Source organism: Manis pentadactyla, chromosome 2 (genome assembly GCF_030020395.1).
Source record: "Manis pentadactyla isolate mManPen7 chromosome 2, mManPen7.hap1, whole genome shotgun sequence".
NCBI classification, from domain to species: Eukaryota; Metazoa; Chordata; class Mammalia; order Pholidota; family Manidae; genus Manis; species Manis pentadactyla.
The window spans coordinates 78,665,683-78,687,045 of NC_080020.1; the positions used below are offsets into that span (position 1 = coordinate 78,665,683).

The 21,363-nt window shown below is 38.3% G+C and overlaps 1 protein-coding gene across 3 annotated transcripts in view; it reads right to left on the bottom strand.

Annotated features, from left to right (window-relative positions):
* The window catches only part of RASGRF2 (Ras protein specific guanine nucleotide releasing factor 2), a 222,706-nt gene that overhangs the window by 119,517 nt on the left and 81,826 nt on the right, over positions 1–21,363 (bottom strand). For 2 of the 3 annotated variants that reach the window (XM_036914178.2, XM_036914177.2), the window contains exons 3-9: positions 16,372–16,519; positions 13,878–13,967; positions 10,146–10,399; positions 6,874–6,953; positions 6,310–6,503; positions 1,243–1,352; positions 386–504 (exon numbers count right to left, since the gene is read on the bottom strand). In XM_036914178.2, the coding sequence (XP_036770073.2) occupies positions 386–504; positions 1,243–1,352; positions 6,310–6,503; positions 6,874–6,953; positions 10,146–10,399; positions 13,878–13,967; positions 16,372–16,519 (995 nt within the window). The remainder of the gene's footprint in view (positions 1–385; positions 505–1,242; positions 1,353–6,309; positions 6,504–6,873; positions 6,954–10,145; positions 10,400–13,877; positions 13,968–16,371; positions 16,520–21,363) is intronic. The other variant, XM_036914180.2, reaches the window with a different exon arrangement.

Consider the following 21,363-nt stretch of genomic DNA (forward strand, 5'->3'; position numbering starts at 1 on the left):
TGCAAGTTTCTCCTGGGCCTTTGCCTGGATGTCGTCACCACCTGGCACTGCCATTCCAATCGGCCAGACCGATCTGTCCTCCTTGGAGCTGTAGAGAATGTCCGGTCCACTGAGGAGGAGAGTCCAGTCAGAATGTAATTTATTGTCCCACTGATGCTTTACTATTATTGTGTTGCTGTTTTTCATGGCCCCTGAAAAGAAACAGCACAAAAGTGGGCCTTCACAGCCTCGGTCAAGGCCATGGGAATGTCCTGCATGAACACTGTCAATCACACAGCTAAATCAAGCCTGCTGCAAAATGCTTTCCTGGGTCTGCCAGTGGTAATGTGACAGTCACAGAGGTCACTTACACGGTGGATCTAATAAGTTGTTAACAAGGACCTACCTTGGCGGATGAAAGTTTGACTGGTGTCCAGCAAAATATCACAGCCCTCTACGATCATTCTTTCTATTGCAAGGTTCTTCCTTATGTTCTCAGTGTCACTCACTTCATCATGCATTACCCTGTCAGACACAACACAGAGAGGATCACAGCACAGATATTTTCTATTGCCCTAGCAGGTAGGCAAAGAAAAGCTCCATCTGCGAAGGTAGGTCTTGAACTTGGATCAATTTAACTAGGGTTGTAGGGGATGCAAACTGCACATCCAGGCTTCACCAAGTCATGACCTGAAGCAAGGTTAACAGTAAATGCTGAGTGGGTCAGCAATCAAGGAGCACCTGAGACTGCTGTTTGTAAATGCAACAGCAAAACATGTTACTTTATGAACAGCTCCCTTCACTGAAATTAGGATGCCATTTCTTAGAAGTGGAGTAAATTCAGAATTTTTATAGTATTTATCCCATATAAGCTAGAGAAACACAGATGTAGAGAACTGCCTGAAATACCAAAGTCACTGATAAATACAAAATAGACATTTTCTAGCTTCTTGCCAAATATGAATACAAAAATACAACTAAAAATTGTCTTTCTATGACATTGGAAGAAATGTGAACATCTCAATTACTTAAAGTCACATGTAATTGAATCTATAAAACATCTTCAAAGATGTCTTCTTTTCTTGGTTAAAATCAATGTGGGTGCTGATTAAGTATCAACTCAACAGCTAGCATTGAGTACTCAGGGGAATCTGTGAAGCTGGACTACATCTCATTTCGTGTTCCCTGGACATATGTAGGTTTCCACAGAAATCAACTTGCTGCTTTCCCATATCAAGCCTTTATTATATGTGCTCCACATACCTAGACAGTTCTTCTAGCTTTGATTTTGCAAACTCCAGACTTTTCCTCTCCACATGTTCATGGGGCGTATGAGCTAGGAGTTCATGAAGTGTGATGATATACCTGGGGATCTAAATGCAAAGACCAGCGTGAGCAGAGTCAGGATGAGCAACACTGAGACACTCCCTGCTATGCTATCAGCGCCTCCCAGAAACTCATCTTGACTTTTACAGTTTTGATTCACAGTTTTACAAATACGTTTTTTTAAGAAGTACATTTCAAATGAACTATGCTCCAAACTTCACACATACACTTCATCAAGACCGCATAAGTGAGTAATAAAGTATTATGCTACAAGGAAACAATTTTTCTGTAGATTTTTAATATAATCATATATTTCTTAATCATAACATTTGAACATTGGTTCATAGGGGAACAGATATAGCTATCACCAAGTCACTTGAGTCTGCATTTTAGATATATTTGCCTGTTTACAAAATTTTTTAAAAATCGATAATACTACAGCAATGTTCTCTTTAAGAATTTAAACTTGGGAGAAGAAGACACATTCAGCCTTATTACATTCTGATCCTACTTTACCTCAAGTCATCCTTCTAGCAGTAAAAAGTATTGCTTAATTAGATTATTTATTTGTGTACTTGTTAATGAACAGACTATCTGAATTCTGTCAAAGGCAGAAACTCCACCAACCCTATGAAGGTCTTAATAGACCACAGAGAGATTTAACTCAAGTTATATGATCAAGCATATTTATTTTTTATTGGCTTATAAACTAAAAATTTTTAGAAAGCGGATGCAATGGTTTTAATTTTAATAACATGAACCACAGCTACCGTAACACTGCCTACTACGGATTGCATTGGAGTGCAAGGTTTGCCTGTGGACCTAATATTCCAGCAACATAAGGATTACTTCCCCATTTTATAGAGATATGGAAACAAAGTGTGAAGGTTTGGTAACTTGTCTGAGGTGGTCTCATAGTTAATGGCAGAGCCAGCCATGAGCCCAGTTCTGACCAGTGCACAAACCCACTGCAGGTACTAGGGTCTCACTCCAAACTTGAGAGGACCTCTGAGAATGCAGAAAGTAAAACAGCTTCCAGGGCCCCATGGGTAAGTCCTTCCATGCTGTCCTGAAGCGTTGGCGGCTCTAGCCACAGATCTGCTTTTGCTTTCATGCAGGTGGTAGCCTTCACTGGGTTATTTGCTAATATTTGTTGTTTACTAATGTAGCCACACTTATACATAGGCACCAAGGGCAGAGCCTTCAGCACAGGTCATCTATCTGCAGCTAATACTCTGGGGTTGTGTCCTAGGGAATGTCATCAAGTCAAGGTTTGGGAAAGGCAGACCTCCTTTTAGGCAGGTGGGGCACAGGAGACCCCTCCCTCAGGAGACGTGTGGAGGACGTTTCCTATCTCTCCATCCCATAAACTTCTCACTAAGATGGCCTGCAGGGCCATCCCACTTGGTGAAGGCCCCTGAGCTCAGTATGCTTTCAAATATCCCTTCTGTACAATGCCATGATTGATAACAGTTTGCTTCTAAATTACTTCTACAAGAAAATCAAGGCAATCAACAGCTAATGTACTCAATTTTTCATAACAAAGAAGACAGGAGTGGGAGAGCCTGACTACTTATAATGTGCTGAAAACCCACAAAACCAAGTTTAGTCAATAGCTTTATGATCCTCCTCCATTAATTAAATCTATTTCAGAGAGCTCCTTGGCTAAGATTCAAGTGGATAGATTTGAAATTTAGTAACTGGCCCTTTCCACTTTCTGGTGGAGGAACAAACAAGCCTGAAGCTGCCAAAAAGCAGGCAAAGGATGTTCTTGCAGAGAAACGGACAGCTCTCCAAAGAGCTCATCTGTATATTCAAGAGCTAATTATAAATCTGTTTCCAAAGAGGCCAAAAATCATAGCAAGTCCTGTCTAAAGGAATCATAATTCTGCTTTCAATTATGGAAGAGTACTTGTCATTTTATAGACATCAATTCACTTGCTCTCCCATTACAGTAAATAGGGGGTTAGCAGCAAGTGGATACTTTCTGGAGAACATCTAACAGCACTGTTCTTGTCAGGACAGATTTCATGAACGGCTTACCTGTGGACATAGGAGCAGCTGAAGTCAATTTAAACAGTACCAGCCAAGTCACTGTCCTTGCTAAATACAAATTGTTACTGACTGCATTGTTTTCCATAACAAATTTCTTCGCAACACTGATAGTTCAGCTGAGGATAAACTTAGTGATCATCCAAATTCTATAAATTCCTTCAAGTTTCCATAGTTCAACATAGTTCACTGACAGCAACAATCAACTCCCTCAACAAAGGGCCCATTAGAAAGAGATAGAATATAACACTTTTCTCTCCTGTGCATATACAGGTTAAAAGCCGCCAATCACCTCCCTTTCTTCCCCTGCCCCACACCAACCTCTGCCTTAAGAAAAAGTCTGGGCAGATGCCCCTTGCTAGTATGAACTAGGGTCACCTCTTCCACTGTTGTCCTGTAGAAAAAAAGTGTAGGCGCCCGCCTCACCCTAAGGTTTCCAGCCTAGGCCAAAGAAAGGCTGAAATGCAGAAGTACCACTCCTACCACAGTGCATGCACAGGAAGTAGGTCCATCTGGGCCACCTGGGAGCAAACGCTTTCGTGTCTATTTCACCTCTTATGAAAGGACCAAAAGGGAAGAAGGACAGACTGAACCTAGTAAGAAAGAACCTCCAAGCTTCAACAAAGGGCAATTGCCCTGAAATGTTCCATACGGTCACTCTTAGAGAGAAAGCAGGAGGAGAGATACAACAAGACAGTGAACAAGATAATTGGACAGCAAACTCTGCTGATTCCCTTTCTCTGTCTGTTAAAAAGCTATGAGATGCAAACACACTAAGAGCTCCTTCAATTTCAGTGCTTTTTTGATTTGCACATTTCTTGCAGTTGGACCAATTCTGGCTAAATTCTTCAAGTTTGAGGCTTTTCCCAGAGTAGTGGTTCTCATAGCTGAAGCCTTTGGTTAACCCGGTCTGGACGAAGCCAGGGAACTTCAATATCTGATCCTTCAGCTAAATTCTAGGGTTTGGGACCACCATAGTCTCGGGAGGGGAGGCCCAGGCTCCTTGCACCATGTAGTTACCCAACACCAACTGGCAGAACCAGTCTTGTTTCCTAGGATCACACAGTCAGAAAGCTAAAGCCCTGGGAGGTAAAATAAGCTCAGTTGCCTCAGCTTTGGGGGCAAGAAACAGAGATTCAGCTTGGTTCAGTTATTTTCCCCAATATTATGACTGAAGGGCGAGCAAGACGTCCAGGTGTCCTGAAGATCCCCAGTCCGATGGTCTTGTCTGACCTTATGGGAATTCCCTGGGGTCAGTCAAAATGCCAAGTCCTTGCTATTGGGCTTAAAGTCCAGGGGGAAGAGGGCAAACATGGTGGAAGAGTATCTGAACATTTTAAAGAACTCCAAAGGTTTTTCCAAGGCCCTATATTATACTGTGTTCATACATCTTATCTAAAGTGTAAATGCAGTCCTCCATTTTAAAACTCTGAGAGAATCACACCAATGGGAATTAAATAGCACTTGGAAAGGCATTAATAGACTGTCAGAAAGGGAGCTCAGCACCCCTCTCAATATTCCATGTGTCTGTCACAACTCTACCTTTAATACTTACCTGACTTGGGGTTGCTGAACAGATATAATTTAGGATGCTAATCATAACCTAAAGGTAATTATGAGAGATTCAAATAGAATCACAGAACATAACACTACTTAAAAATTTTTTCACTGTAAATAAGATTTTAAATTACAGTTTTGTATGTTTAAAAAAAAGAAAAATTTTTTTGCTTTGAAGTTTTGCTTGTGAAATATTTCCTCAGAGAGGCAAAGAGTTCTCAATTCAGTTCCATGAAAAAACACAGTAACATTGCTGTTACAGTTAAATCAATAAAGATCTTGAGTATAAAAATAAAGAAAGAAAAAAACCCACAATAACATTATAAAGTTTTATAATACTTAAATGTTTCAAATGCATCCTTTTGGCTTTTAAAAATCTTACTAAACTTCTTTGGTGACTTCTAGGATTTCAAGCCAGATCGACAAACTTTAAGACAGACAATTATGAACCAGAGCAATCTTTCTTTCTGAGGCTACAAAATGATCAGTGGGGGTCGGAGATGCCTGTTCAGAGGGACAAAGCTCTCCACAGAAACCCTAACACACATGATTTGGGGAATTGGTTTACCACATGACAGTTTGGAGGCCTGGCCAGAAGCCCTGTAAATTCCACAATGGGAACACTCAATGCCTTTCCAAAAGAACAGAATCTACACTTCTGAAAAGAACAGGAGATTCAATTCACATTTTGGCCTCTGCAGTTCTCACTCAAGAGCTATTAATGGTAAAGCCCTAGATATAGGAATGAAAACAAGTATACTTGAACCCTTAGATTGTTCTAATCCCAAGAAGAGAACCTCAGGACAAGCCCCAGCTCACGGCAGCAACCCTACAACGGGCAGGAGTCCCCAGGGCCAGCCAGTGCCTCTGGCTCCTAAGCCTTGACAGCCTCTGCCACCCGGGAGGTCCTGCTTTTGCTCGCCACAGCTCCAGGCACAGCACGGGGGACAACAGCAGTCACAACAGGGCAGAGAGGAGGGGCGGGAAAGCAAAGACTTTCCCAGCAGTTGCTCCACTCCCCAGGAACCTTTTATGCAACCAGCATACACTGGAACATTTGCACAGCATCCTATTTCTGTATACCTAATAATATTTTTAAACATGCTGGAGGAGGAGACTCCATGGAAGAAGGCTGTGTGGAATCTTTCTGTAAAGAGAAAACTGTGCTGCTTTTCAAAAACTCATTCCTGATTTAATTGTCTCTAAAATGCCTGGTTTTATTACATAGACTATACAAGAATGATTTTATCTCAGAGCTGAGCTCGAGATGACAGACGATGTGCTTGTGCCATGATCCCTAAGGGGGATCTCTTGCACATCTCACTCGGGTCACACTAGGTCTCTGCGAGGCCCTGGTGGACCTGATGACTACAGGATGCACCCCAGATGACTTACCTGAAACATTGGGTAGGTGAGGAATGTTTCCAGCATCCTCCCTTCACAGGCAGGGTTGGCTTCGTACTGTTTTAAGAGTTTGTCAAAATCTCTGTTTTGCTTACAATTGGCGAGCACCTGGAGGCTGTACTGGTGATTACGCACAAATTCTTGATAAATGTTCAGCATGGGGAGCAAAATATCAAACAGATCAGCTGGAAAGAAGAAGTAAACATGGCAGTTTCTCTTGGTGCTTGGCACAGTACCCAATGGACAGGGAGACTGTGTTCACTCAACAGCACTGGCAGAGTGGCCCCCAGCACCAGATGTCACTTATGGGTGGGCCTCAGTCCAGATGCCTGAATGACTGGTCAGGCAGAATGCACCCGGGCAAAGCCTGACTCTAGCACCACAACAGGCCAGGGAAAGGGTTGAAAGGTTAATGAGATAGATTTCCAGTGCCTAAGAAAGCTCACAGGTCAACAGGGAAGGTCAGGCAGCTTAGGCTGGATAAGGTGGAAGTTATTTTACTCTAATTGTAGCCATATTAACAGAAAGCCTTATCTCTCTAAAGTATGCACTTACCTAAAATTAGAGTAGGCCAGTTAGCTATTCTTGCCTTCAGTCCTTGATGAAATATTTCATGAAGAAACATAATTGTTTCACTATAAAAAATGGAAAATAGATGATTTAGTTACTGCGAAGCCTTTATTTGTTAAAGAAGTCCACTTAGTCCTTAATGCCTTAATAAATACATAATATGCATGTCTCCTAGGGCCTCCAAATTGTGTGCGCAATAATAACATGGATTATGCTAGCTCCATAAAGCACTTTATCTTTCAGACAACCTCAAAAACTGACAGAAATTCTGAGCTAAGCTTCAAATATTGGAAGACAGTAAGCCCCAAATCATTATCATATAGCTTTCTTTATCAATTAATAATAAAAATAGCTTTCTGCTGTCAGAATGTAGCACTTCAACTTATAGTCAGAAAATTCTAGTTATGATATCTTTTCTCTTCAGATTTGATTCCCGATGACAACTCAGGGAATAGGCTCTCTTTCACTAAAATGAGTCTTGAAAGAAGGAGATGGGGGGAAAAATTCATGCAAAGGTTCAACAGGACTCTACTGTAACCACTCCTAACATAACCAAGACAGAAATGTAAAAGAATCTTTTGAAAAGGATGGAGCCTACACAGGATACTAAAATGAGGACTATGCATAAATAAGAGATCCAAATTTCTAAAAGTTTCAAGAAGGGTGTTTACCAAAGTAACTTTTGCTTTCTCCTCACTAGGACTAACCTAGTGAGGAATAAGCCTTTGAAGCCTTTTCTGAACTAACACATCAACACAATCAATTACAGAATTATTCATGTCAGTGACATATTTTGTTTTATTATGAGTCAAATTCTATTATAAGACACATTGATGGGAAGTCCTTACTATTTCCAAATGGTCCATGAACAAAATAGATTTCAAACTCATCAACAAATTTCACTGGATCTGTATTAAAAATACACCCAGAATCCAGCTATTTAGAACTACCTCCATTATAATCATCTCTTGTTTAGATTATCACAGTAGCCACATATATACACACACACAAATGCAGGCGTATTTATACATCTGTATTAACCTCCAGGTGCCATTCTGTTTCTCTGCTCCTCTTTATAGCCACCCCCTCTTGCATGAGTTTTATACCAACTCTCTCCAATTCTGAAGCCCCCTTTTCTCTTAAGTCCCCTCCAATCAGGATTTGGTCCCTCATCAAAGTTACCAATAAGCTCCACATTGTTAAACCCATGGCCAGTTCTCAATTATCATTTTATTTGACCTTTTTGATATAGCTGTTCATTCTTTCTTGCCTTAATTTCCAGGACAAGCCATTCTCCTGGTTTTTAATCCTACAACCCTAACTGATCTTCACTCTCCTCGGCTGGCTCTTCTTCATCTTCCCAACCCCTAATGTTGAAATATGCCAGGGCTCAGTCCTCGTTCCCCATCTTTCATTCATCTGTACTCACTCTGTTGGTAATCTCATTCAGACCAACAGCATTAAGTCCTATCCATACGATGTCCCAAATTTCTATTTCCAGTCCAGACTCCTACCCTGTACTCCAGACTAAGATCCAATTCCTGCTCACTTGATTTCTCTTTTTGGATAACTAATAGCACCTCATGATTGACAGATCTGAGAAAAAATTCTTTTATCTTTTCCCCCAAACTTGTTCTTGCCTCACTGTTCCCCGGGAACTCCATCCTTCTAGCTGTTCAGGCCAAAAATGTTGGACTTTCCCTCAAAACCCACATCACACTCATTAACAGATTTTATTGGATCTATGTTAAAAATACACCCAGAATCCAACCACTTAGAATTACCCCCATTGCAATCATCTCTTGCTTAGATTATTGCAATAGCCTCCTAACAAGCCTCCCTGATACAATCATCTCTGTCCTGGTTCATTGAGATAGTCACCAAACTGATCTCCTTAGAGTCTATTCTCAATAGAGAAATTAGAGCAAGCTTTTAAAACAAGAGCCATATCATGCTACTTCTCTCCTTAAAACCCCACCAATGTCTCCCATCTCATTTACAGTAGAAGCAATCATCTTTGCAGTGTCCCACTGTTACCTCTCTGACATCCCCATTTAGCCACACAGACCATGCCAGTTCCTCCAGCAAGCGAGCCAGGCCTGCTCTAGCCCTAGGCCCTTTGCAGGCAGTCTCTGCTGTCTGTATCTCTTCCCACATCAAGCCACATGGTTTGCTCCCTCCCCAACTTCAAGTCTTGCTCAAATGTTAACATATATTTGAGGCCTTCCTGAACACTGGCTATAGGAAAACTATGGCACATTCACATAAAATAATATAATATACCAACTAGTTTTTTTTTAAAGGAAGAATAATGCTCTTTAGATATCAATATAGAAAGATGACCAGGATATATCGAAGTACATATTAAAGTACATTACCTTTTGCGTAAGAAGGAGAGAATAAGACTTGAAATTTATATTTGATTGGATCTATATCAAGAAACACTGGCACGATATTTAAGAAACTAATGAAAATGGTTACATGCAGGAAGTGGGGAAGTGGGGAAATGGGGTAGGCAGAGACAATGATAAACATGAGACTTCTGGCTGCTGTTTGATGTTTTCACATTATTTTGATTTTTGAAGCATATTAATGCATTATCTACTCAAAAACAAATAACTAAAATCTTACCCAAGCACCTCCTTTCCCTCTTTTCTCCTTCCCTTTATTTTTTTCCATAGTACTCATCACCATATACTATTTTACATACATAATTTCCTTATTCACTATTCATTGTCTTCTCACATTAAAATTTAAGTTCCATGAAGGCAGGGATTGTCTGCTTTGCTCACTGATGAATCAGCAGTAAGGATACCAAAGAAGTTTACTGAGCAAATAAATGTACTAGAGATTCTCAGGTTCCCAGTCAGTTTTTGCTCTTTCTAAAATACTTCTGCATAAATTACATATAAAGACCCATGAATGACTCCATTTCTCTCAGTTTATCAAGGAGGTTATCTTCCCCCAACATACACCCAAACCCACACACACACACACACACAGTCACAAGAAAATATAGAGAAGAATATATATAGTCAAATGGAGAAGAAAAACAGAAAACTAGATGCCAAGATTCAAGATAAAATATGTAAATTTGGACTGATAATTAAACACAAATGATGGTCTTCTCATTTTTAGTATCATAAAGCCATAAAGGTGAATTTCTAATACCTATTCTTTTAAGACTAAAGTAAAAGTTCTGTTAAGAAATACAAAAGCGTTTTTCACATGACTTTTTAGGATTTGCCAAGACAAACCTGTTGAGAAAAATACTGCTGACATCATCGTGGCTGATGGGTGGCTTTTTGGAGCTGGCGGCCATCCGCAGGGGCCGGAGGAAGCCATTGACCAGTATGCAGAGCTGGTGAACATATTCTGATTCGGCCTCAACCATGGTGAACACAATCTGGTTTCTCTTCCTCATACTTTCTGCATGAGGAGAACAAATGTAATCCTGCACAATGGTCTTCCATTTCCTTCTACACAACCAGCCTCGCATGAAGCTCTGAACCTACAACAACAACAAAAAAAGGTATCTCAGGAGGTGTGAGACTGGCTTTCTTCAGGGTTTTCATCCTGTACCATATAAAACATGGCTATTTTATTGATGCACTAATGGCCCCACCACTAGAATAATAATGGCAGGCTTTTCCCATATAGCAGAAAAAAGATGAAAAATAGTATTTTTCTCAACTTTACAAGTTTTTCCATAGCTTATGCTCTTTTGGCCTGCCTATATGATACCAGAATATAATAATAGTACCTATATAGTTATTAACATTTCAGGAAAGGAACAAGTCGGAGGTTTTTTAACAATATAAAATTATATTAAAAAATTTTTTTAAATTGTGGTAAAAAAAAGTACAACATAAAATTTACCATGTTAACCATTTTAAGTGTATAGTTCAATAGAGCTAAGTAAATTTGTCATACAACAGATCTCCAGAACTTTTTGTCTTGGAAAACTGAAACTCTATACCCATTGAACAACTCCCCACTTCCCCCTCAGCCCCTGAGAACCACCATTTTACTTTCTGTTTCTGTGAGTTTGACTACTTTAGATGCCTCCTGTAAGTGTAATCATACATTCCTGTCTTTTTGTGACTGACTTATTTCACATGATATAATGTCATCAAGGTTCATCCACATTGAACCATGTGCCAGGATTTCCTTCCTTTTTAAGGCTGACTATTTCATTTTATATAAGTATTACATTTGTTTATCCTTTCATTGCTGATGGGTATTTGGGTCACTTCTACCTCTTGCTTATTATGAATAATGCTGCAGTGAACATGGGTGTGCAAATATCTCTTCAACACCCTACTTTCAATTCTTTTCAATATATACCCAGCAGTAGGATTGCTAGATCATATGGTAACCCTATTTTTAATTTTTGAGGAATGACCGTACTGTTTTCCAGAGTGGTTGAACCATTTAACAATTCTGCCAACAGTTCACAAGGGTTCCAATTTCTCTAATTTCTCTACATCTTCATCAACACTTGTTATTTTCTGGGTTTTTTTTCTTATTTTATAGTAGTCATCCTAATGGGTGTGAGGTGATATTGCATTGTGATTTTGATTTGTATTTCTCTGATGCTTAGTGATGCTGAGCATCTTTTCATGTGTACATGGTTTCAAGTCCTTTGCCCATTTTTAAGTCATGTTATTTGATTTGCTGTTGTTGAGGGTTTTTTAAAATTAAGCTTAAAAAACAATTGCTAGACATCAGCTCATCTGACCCCTCCCTTTTGGCAATGAGTAAATTAAATTTCATTGTAAGTCACACAGGAAAGCTGCAACCAGACTTGGCATTCTTTTACCTGCTTTGTGTAAACTGTAAGGATTCTTTTTCCTAGCCACATGGGCAAAACACTTGTTAACAATGTACAATAGTGATTATTTTGTAAAAAGAAACATGAAATATAATTAAAAATCAACTTTGTAGAAAACATGACAGCCTCTAAAACTGATCTGAGTTTCCTAGGAAAGATTCGGAAAATAACAGGCAAACCTGAGAAAGTGCACTGGCCTGTGCATTTCAGCCAACAACTATTTAACGAGCATCCTTTAAATGGCCAGGTAAATGTTGGGTGCTAAGCATACAGGTATATATTATAACCCTTAACCCAAAGGCTCTGACACTAACCTGCTGGGTAACCTTGAACTCTGGTGCCCCATTTCCTCATCTATAAAATAACAGACCAAAAAAATACCCACAAAAAAACAAAAACAAAACCCTGAAGTACTTTATAAATATTAAAAAGTATATGATATTTATTAGGGTTTGTTATATCTAGTGGAAGATTCAACAACAAAGCAGGTTGCAAATTCACATATAATTGAAAACATTAAATAACTATAAAATCTCTTTTAGTATCATTACCTATCTAACACATTCCTATACTTTTTATTTTTTCCATACTATTCACCCAAATGGTCTAAAGTATCATCTTTTTTTTTGCAATGTTTAAAATTCTCTCATTTACCTACTAATGTTATCAGCAGACTATAAATGTTCAAACAACTGCCATACTTCAAGCAATAAAAATTAACCAGATTTTAATAAAATTGTATGGGAAAAATTATATGCATATTATTTGCAGAAACCTAATGGAAAGCTTCTGTGAAATATAATCAATTTTGATCTTTGGTGTCTTGAAGTTTAAAATTATTTGTTTACCAAGATAAGAATGGAGGAACTAATTCATTTTAAACACTCTTTTCCACACAGACATTAGGTTGATTTGGGGCATAAAGGACAATAAAGTTAATTTCAAAACCTATTTAATGAGCTTAAAAATAGTTTTTTTTTAAATTACTTCTATTAAGAAATAGGAAGGTAGAAAAAAATTTTAATTACTTATTTTATCATTCTTCCACTTAACAGAAATATTTTTAAAAATCAGCTTAAATGGATTTGGTATTAAATAAAACCTTTCCATTTACTTGGGCAGGAATTGCCTGCTGAGCAAAAGCTGCTTCACTTACTAACAAACCAGTTTCTACAACAGAACTAAAAATTGTATTGCATTGATACCCTTGTTTACATGCAACTTCATACTATTAAAAGAAAGGTAATAGCATTAATCTTGTAATGCAATACATAAACCAAATTCAATAAAAAATTTTTTAAATTCTAAGAAAGGAATGGTTTTTACTTTTTTATTTCTAGAAAACTGAAAACATTGCCATTTAGTCCTAAAAAGCATTTTTATTTCAAATTCTGACCAATATTTAAAGTTTTGTTATAATTAAAGGGGAATAAATAATTATTGAACATAAAAAAAACAGGAATAAGAAAGAAATAAGAAATAAAGATTTCAAGGTGTGCATCCAAGAAGAATTTTTTAACTGTGAAGCTTTGCACATGAGATTAACAAAATTGAGTAAGTGATTTACACAGGATAATTAAGATTATGGAACTTAAAATCTAGATGACATAAATCAAACAGTAGATTAGAGTGAGTGCCAGTGTCTGATTAATCACAAAAGTTATACAGCAATAAATGATGGTAAGATGGAAAGATTTGATGATTATGTTGATGTTAAACAAGAAAGAAACAAAAAAAAATCTGAGCAGATGTATTGATTTGCTCAGTCTTCTCACATGTTAAAAAATAATCTTTTCTAAATAAGCACTGAAGACTAAAGCTAAAAGAAATATTTTTGAAATGTAATTTCAATAGTCCCTGCCCAAATATGAAAGAAGCACAAAATCAGAGTTCAACAGCATTTAATTAACCAAAATGGAGAACACTGTTATCTTAATGTCTGGTTTTGATATCCTTCCCACAGAGTGCAAAAGGGGGTTCCCAGAACTGGAAAGAAATCTCAAGCTGAAACTTCTCCCTCCAGAGCAGCAGCCCTCACTGCCGATGGGCAAGTCTGAGAGCCATTAGAAGAGAAACACTAAGGTTGTTCTCAGCTCAGGGTCAGGGTGGCAAATACATCACTACAGAACAGATACTTGGTTGCCATGTATCCTACCTTTTTAATCTTCTTGATGTCTGGATCTTCATCTTCTTGATTACTTTGATAAGGCCTCATTCGTTCCTTGGTTTTATTAAGGGCGATAATCTGTAACACAAAATTGGTCTGTTTCATGGTTTGGGAAATAATGGATTATAGTCAATAACCTATAGAAAGTTATGCCTACAGGGCAAATAAGATACTTACAAAATAAGATACTAGGGAAACTTTCATTTTTTTTTATGTATAATTCACCTAAAATATTATTAGTTTCACGTGTACAACATAGTGATTCGACACTTAAATACACTATGAGATAAGCCTAGTTACCACCTGTCACCATGCAAAGTTATCACATTATTATTGAGTACATTGCCTATGCTGTCTTTACATCCCCATGACTTAATTATGTTTTATAAGTGGAAGTTTACCTCCTATTCCCCTTTGCCTTTCTCGCCTATGCCCCCATTCTCCTCCCCTCTGGCAACTGCCAATTTGTTCTCTGTATTTGTGAGTCTGAGGAAACATTCACTTTTTATGCATCCCTCTTCCATCAGTGCTGAGGCAGGGGAAGAATGAACTTCATGCCAAGCCTGTTTGTGTATGTTGCTAACAGAAGTGTTTATAAGAAATGACTGTGGAAAGTGTGAACTGGGATCAGCGTTAGGAGAAATGTCAGCCCAAAACTTGGCCCTGACTGTCAGTGATGACCAGGTCATTTTCTGGGGCTGAGGCACATAAGCAACCACCTTGCCCAAGGGCAGCTTCCTGTAATGCCCTGTGGTCTCCAATTACAATGACCCTCAGCAGCCTGCAGCCTTCCAAGTACACACAGTACAGCAGACATACAGATCTCCCTGGGAAAATGGTGACTGCACAGGGAACCTCCGAGCCCTGGGGTTGGTCAAGCTAGCCAAGGAAAGGCGAAAAGAGAAAAGATTGAAACAGCCAGGGATCTTTTTACATCTCTAGGTCAGCTCTGTGACCTACAGGAGGCAACTTGAGACCAGGTGGCCTCTCAACTATACTTAGTAATAAAACTTACTAGGCCTCCACTCCATTGCAGGCTAACAAGCAAGCACTTAAAAAGTGAAGAGACATAATTCCTCCTCTGAACTGTCTTAACATTTTGCCCTCTATACCAAATACACATCTTGCCATTTTCTGGCAATCTATATTCAGACTAAAATAGAACATAGAGAAGATACATAAGCACACACAAGTAAATACTGGGGGGCACTGCTGAGTTTCTCTCATAGAGTAAATGCCAACCTCTTTCCCTTAGCAGACACGCATCTGCTCTAGCTTAGTGTGGCAAAGAAGAACACAATAATCTTGTTTTAAATTATAGTGCCTGATATAGTCTTTTAAAATGCAGGTTTGTTAAGTTTTCTGTTGTTGTTTTCACTCTATCAGATTTCAGGCCTGAATCAGGAAGTTAACAACACTAATGACATGGTGAACATGGTCTGCAACTTATTCCTGGAGAGCAATCAGATCCCAGTCAGAATCAGCCTATACCCGTGCCCAGTACACTGGAGGTGATGGACACAGGCAGCAGATGGAAACCTCTCCCAGGATTCCCAAAGTGTTTCTAAAGGAAGGTGTGAGGAAACAAAGAGAAAAATGTTGTCCAAGCACAATAAAAGGGACAAGAAAGTTATCTAGACTGAGGAGGCTGAACTGTTCTGTCAACAAGGACACAATTAGTAGTAGGTTTCATTCTGCCCTAGTCTTCTCTTTGAAGCTAAGAAGATGCAAATGCACCTCTAGTTAGACAGAGGGGGGAATCTGCATTCCTCTTCAGTTCTTCACCACTTCCCACGAGGAATGACAGGACAGCAAGGAAAGGTACATCCACGTTTCTGTATATACAGATAGAGGCCCTCCGGAGAGGAGGAGAACCACCAGGGCCACAGATTTCACAACCGCCTTCCGCTCTCACTCAGCATCAGTCACACCACCTGCAGGTGCAGGGCCTAAGCAGTTCACACTCGGAGGGTCTAAGAAGAAGTGAAGGGAGGCAGGAATTCCAACTTCAGGAAAAAGGGCACCCTAGCAAATATCTTATATGTTAACTCAAACATGTTTTTCAAAATTCTAGAAGGGAGGAAGTAGGACTCAGATCTAGACAAAGTCTTTCTGAATTTGTTTTTGGTCCTTCCTCAGTTATCATTTTGGACTTTAGTTAAATCTATGGCTGACTCACAATTATCATTACTGCAAGAGTCAATCTGAAAACAGTTAAATATTATAGTCAACTTGAATATCTGATCAGGAGCACAAGTAATTAAAAAATAATGTATCATCCTGACATCTTATTGTAACGTATTTACCTAATCCTAACATAGATGTTAGATTCATTTCTAATGTAGGTCAATAGCCCGGCCGTGTACATGTTGGCAGAGGAACTAAGTTTGGGATTAAATTTTGCCCTGAGAGGCTTAAGTAATCATGAAGAGATGACAATAAACATGAAACAATGAGAAGGAATCAATCAAGTGGGACATACCTCTGATTTAAGCCTTTCGATTTCTGTATCTTGATCTTCAAGTTGATGCCGGAGTTGGTTAGCTGCAACTTTTTCTGTCTCTACGATCTGAACTAGATGAATGTACTTCTGCATTAACACTTCCCTCTCAATCAAAATATCTGCATAACTTGAGAGAAAATTATAGTTAATCATCAAGATATTGTTCTACTACAGTTTCATATAGAACAGCATACACTACATTTAAAAAAGAAGCCATAAACATAGTTTGTTGGCTAACTCTGTAAACATTAACTTTTGGCTTACATTGCTATCCTTTAGTTTATAGAATTTGAACCATTATAATCTTACATATCCTTTACTAAGAGTTCATTTAATGAGGGCTATCACCCACAATTTTATCAGATGAGTGCAAAGGGAATCTATTATTTTATAAAGAAAATAGTGTATCTCCTTTAATAAAAACCGAAGTCTTTAAATTGATGACACATAGTTGGTTTCCAGAGATCATATTCAAACTATTTCACTGAGTAAATCCCTAGGCAATCAGAACAGACCTGCCATGAAGCTGAATGAATGCAGTGATCATCAGAACAGGCATGGCTAGAAAGAACTGCGATAACTGTACCAGTGACCACTAGCCCTACTTGGTTCTCTTTAGGATCGTGAGATCATTGACTTCTCTCTCTCCAACACCAGCACCAGCAAAAATCACATTCTAAGAATAAGTATAGATTCTTGGGCACTAAGATCATCAGCCTAACGCTTGTCCATTTCTTCTGCCAAGTGTAGTAAAGGCAACTTATTATTGACTATGTAATTCTGTGGCAGCTGGAATTTTGCCTCCACATCTTCCTACACTATTCAGGGTGATAAAATGTATGTTCCTATACTCACATAATCTTTCCCAAATGGTATGACAATAGTAATTATCAATAATAATTACTGAGTGCATAGGACATATCCTATATATTCTCATCTTGTCCTCCCAGAAACTCCAGGAGACAGGTTTTATCATCCCAATTGCACAGAGAAATAATTTGAGCCTCACAGAGGTTACACAGCTAGTAGGTGGCAGGGCCGGGATTCAAATGGAGGTCTGTCTAATCCTAAGCCCATGTTCTTAACAATAAGGTAAACTATCTCTCGAATGAGAAATAGTGCACTGGATATAAACACGAATGTTACAGGAGACATCTTTTGAGATATCTGCCTAATCACCCACCCACTTCACCCACTTCCCTCTTCTTTGGGAAGTTGGGCCATGGCAGCCAAGTCATAGCACAGAACCTGCCCTTTTGACATACTGATCTGAAAAGAGATAACTGACTCAAGCTACAGCAATTAGACACTTTCTCCTTGGAATGCCTCTGACCTACTTGTTTGCACTGAGATGCTATGAACTTGGAAGCTCAGGTTACCATTGTTGGGCAGCCATAGTTGGCCATACCCATGCCAAAACAAAGAGAGGCTGCTGAAAAAAGAATAAGCAGATGTTCAGGAAAACAGAGACAAGAGAGATAAAAAGTCTGACACTGAAAGGTAATGACTACCTGGTTCCCGTTGGCTTCCGGTTTCTGGTTTCCTCATATCCAAATACAATTTTTACCCTAGAGTTCTGTGAGATATTGCAGTTTCCATCTAATAAATTCTCTTTAACTAGTTCAAAATTGGTTTGCATTATTTGGAACCAGAAGAGTCTTAAGACAATTCTAAAATCACAGTTTTAGTTCAATTATCTCAACATTCTCAGCACTTACATCATGTGTGCTATTAGTGTTAGAAAAAAAATAGTGTCAGCAATTTCTTAAGTCACTTGTTCTAAGAAACTACCTTAAAAGAGCAAAAGAAAGGCTGTGTAAGTGAGAGAAGGGTTAAAAGAAGGAAAAAAAGAAAGTAGAATCTTCATAGAAATACATTTTTTGGAACTTAAAAGGGAGGACATAATAATAGAGCAAGGGAAAAGTAGTTATTATAACAAAAAATTCTGTACTTTCTCATCAATTTTATTAGAAATAGACCAAATTTATTACAAATAGATTAGATCAATGTTAAGTAGCACAACAATACTTTATTCTCTCTTGTAAAAAGAAAAAGTCCAGTTCAGGATGTACATTTGTGCTCATTCAGACTCATCGCTGACATCTGCCTCCCTTCACTCCCAAGATCCCATTGAAATGCTAGGAAAATTTTTCTGTTTAAAGAATGAAACCATTACAGCATTATAAAACAGGAAGATATGCCATCAGCAGACCAGAAATTCCATGAAGAGGAAAACCGAGTAGAACCAGAGTGGTGGGGAAATGAGAATAGAGGAAACTACAGCTGCAGACACATTGCATAAGCATGACTCCCACCAAGAGTGGCCAGAGAAGCTCCAGGGCCAGAATCAACACATACAAAGAACAGGAGTAGGTAAGAAGACTACTGTAAGAGCCTTTCATTTAAACAAGTGCCTTCAGAACATTTGGCAGTTGGGTTCTTCTGTCCCCATCCCCCAAAATAAAGAAGTAAAAGGCACAACTAGAAATAGTGACAACTGCTCAAGTCACAGCCCAAGATCTGCTCCCTGTAGAAAGGGAACCACCTTCCAGAAGAAGGCTCTTAAGGAGGAAGCTGGGGTCAGGGAGAACAGAGTTTGGCTTTCTACCAGACACCCATTGTAGACACAAGAGAGAACCAAAAAAAGCAAAGGCTTTTTATTTTATTTTATTCACTAAGGATGTAAACCTAGCTAACAGTCACGTAATAAACCTGGAAACAGATCCTTCCCCTTGAGCCTTGAGATAAGACAGCAGGCCCGCCAACACTCTGACTGTCACCTTGTGAGGGATCTTCAGGCAGAGGCACCCAGCTAAATCGTGTCTGGATTCCTGAGCCACAGACATTGTTGAGGACAATACATTGTTTATTGTTTTGTGAATTGTGAAGTAAACTGTTAAAACGGCAATAGAGAATAAGTACAGCCCCAAATGAACAAACAGAAAAGATACTAGGAAAACAAGGCTAATTCAGGCAACAGAGATTTACTACCTTCAGAGAGATACGGAAAGGATATTAAGGCCATAGAGCAAAAGTGGCTACCACGAAAAAGAAGGTAACAAGAAGAATTCTTGGAAACAAAAGATTATTCAAATTTTACAGGTCAATAAATGTGCTGACCAATGAACAAACATGGCTGAAAACTAAGGGTGGTTGGAGAGATAAAGAACACTGAACAAAAATTTTAAAAGATTGGAAATATTAAAGAAAAACTGAGTGACATGAAAGAAAGATCCAAGAGATCTAATATCTGTCTTATAAGAATTACAGAAGGGAAAAAACAGAGGCTGTGATTGGGAAAAAAAATAATTAAGAAGTGGGAGAAACTTCCCTGAACTGAACACGGCTCAGGTCAAATAGAAAGGATAATCCAAATGCCAATCAGAATAAATGAAAAAAACTTCATACCCTGACACATCCTGGTAAAATATCAGAATTCTATGGATTGAGAAAAATTACAAAAGCTTCCAAAGAGAAACCACAGGTTATCTAAAGAAAGTGAGAATCAACATGACATATTTCTCCTCAGTAACCTGGGATGCTAGATCACAAAAGAGAATTGAAGAAAAAGTATTTTGAACCTAAATTTCTGTACCCAGGCACCCAAGCAACCAACCACGTGCCAATTCAAGATAGAAACAGTTCACTAGTGACATACTTAACTCAGAATAAAAATTATAAGGAGGTTTTCCAACCAAACAAAACAGAAAACAAAGGTAAAAGACGACATGTGATGCAAGAATACAAACCAGATGAAATAAAGGAAGCTAGAAAATTAGACGTTAATGCCTGCAAAATTCTCCTTCAAGGAGCAGCTATTCAATTGCATATGATTACATTTCATTCTCTGTGGAGCCCAACAAGAGTCTTGATACTTTGGTACATAACATTTGTATAACCATGATGTAAGTGTTCCTCAGTGTTTTTTCAGAATAAACAGAACCTTAATTAAATTTAGAGAACAGAAAGTAAACATTTAAAAGTATATACATAGAGAATAAATAATAATGAAAGTAATAAAACCTCAGGGGTAGAGGATAGAAAAGAACAATAAAAACACATTAAATGTCTTAATTTACTTATCTTTCATAGCAGAGAGTCAATACATACTGCTCAAAGTTGATAAACTAATAGAAGTTTAATTATATTATAAATTCAACTAAGAGCGAAAGAATAAGTAAGTAACAAAAACAGAGGGCACAAAGGGAAGGGAGGTAAGAGGTATCGTTCAGGTGCTAAATTCCTCATCTTAACAACAAGGAGCCAATAATACTGCCTACAATTATTAAATCAAGAAATAGACAAAAGGACTTCCTAGAATATAATATATGAATGACTGATAAATATAGGGAAAGGTTCCTACTTAAGGAAGTAAAAATTTATCAAATTTGGGCAAGAGTTTTAGAAAACACTAATAATCAGACCAGTACAGATCAGGTAAAATGGGTACTCTCTACCTGAGTAAGCCATTCTAGAAGACAATATCACAATATGTATCAAGGCAGGTTAGAAAGGTCATATCCTTTTTCATAGTAATTTCACTTCTAATAACCTAACCCAAGGAAAATAAACAGACTTGCAAAGATGCACAAAGAAACAAGATATCCATTCATCAAAACATACAGGAAACTGGAAACAATCTATATATATTGCATAGATACTATATATTACATAGACATTATATATATATAAAACATGGAAGTGCTTACAAGTAGTAGTACATCTACACAATGGAATGATACAAGCCATTTATAATCATAATTTTAAAGAATGGTTAACATAACAGACCACACCCAAGATCTACTAATAAATCAACAACAAAAACCCCCAGAAGATTAAAGTAAATATGATCTGTGCAGGCACACACTTGTGTTCATATGCAGAGAGAGGAAATTATATACAATCACAGATGTAAGCAGGTGGGGAGCATGGGGGAGACAGAAAGACACGCACTCCAAGTGAGAGACACGG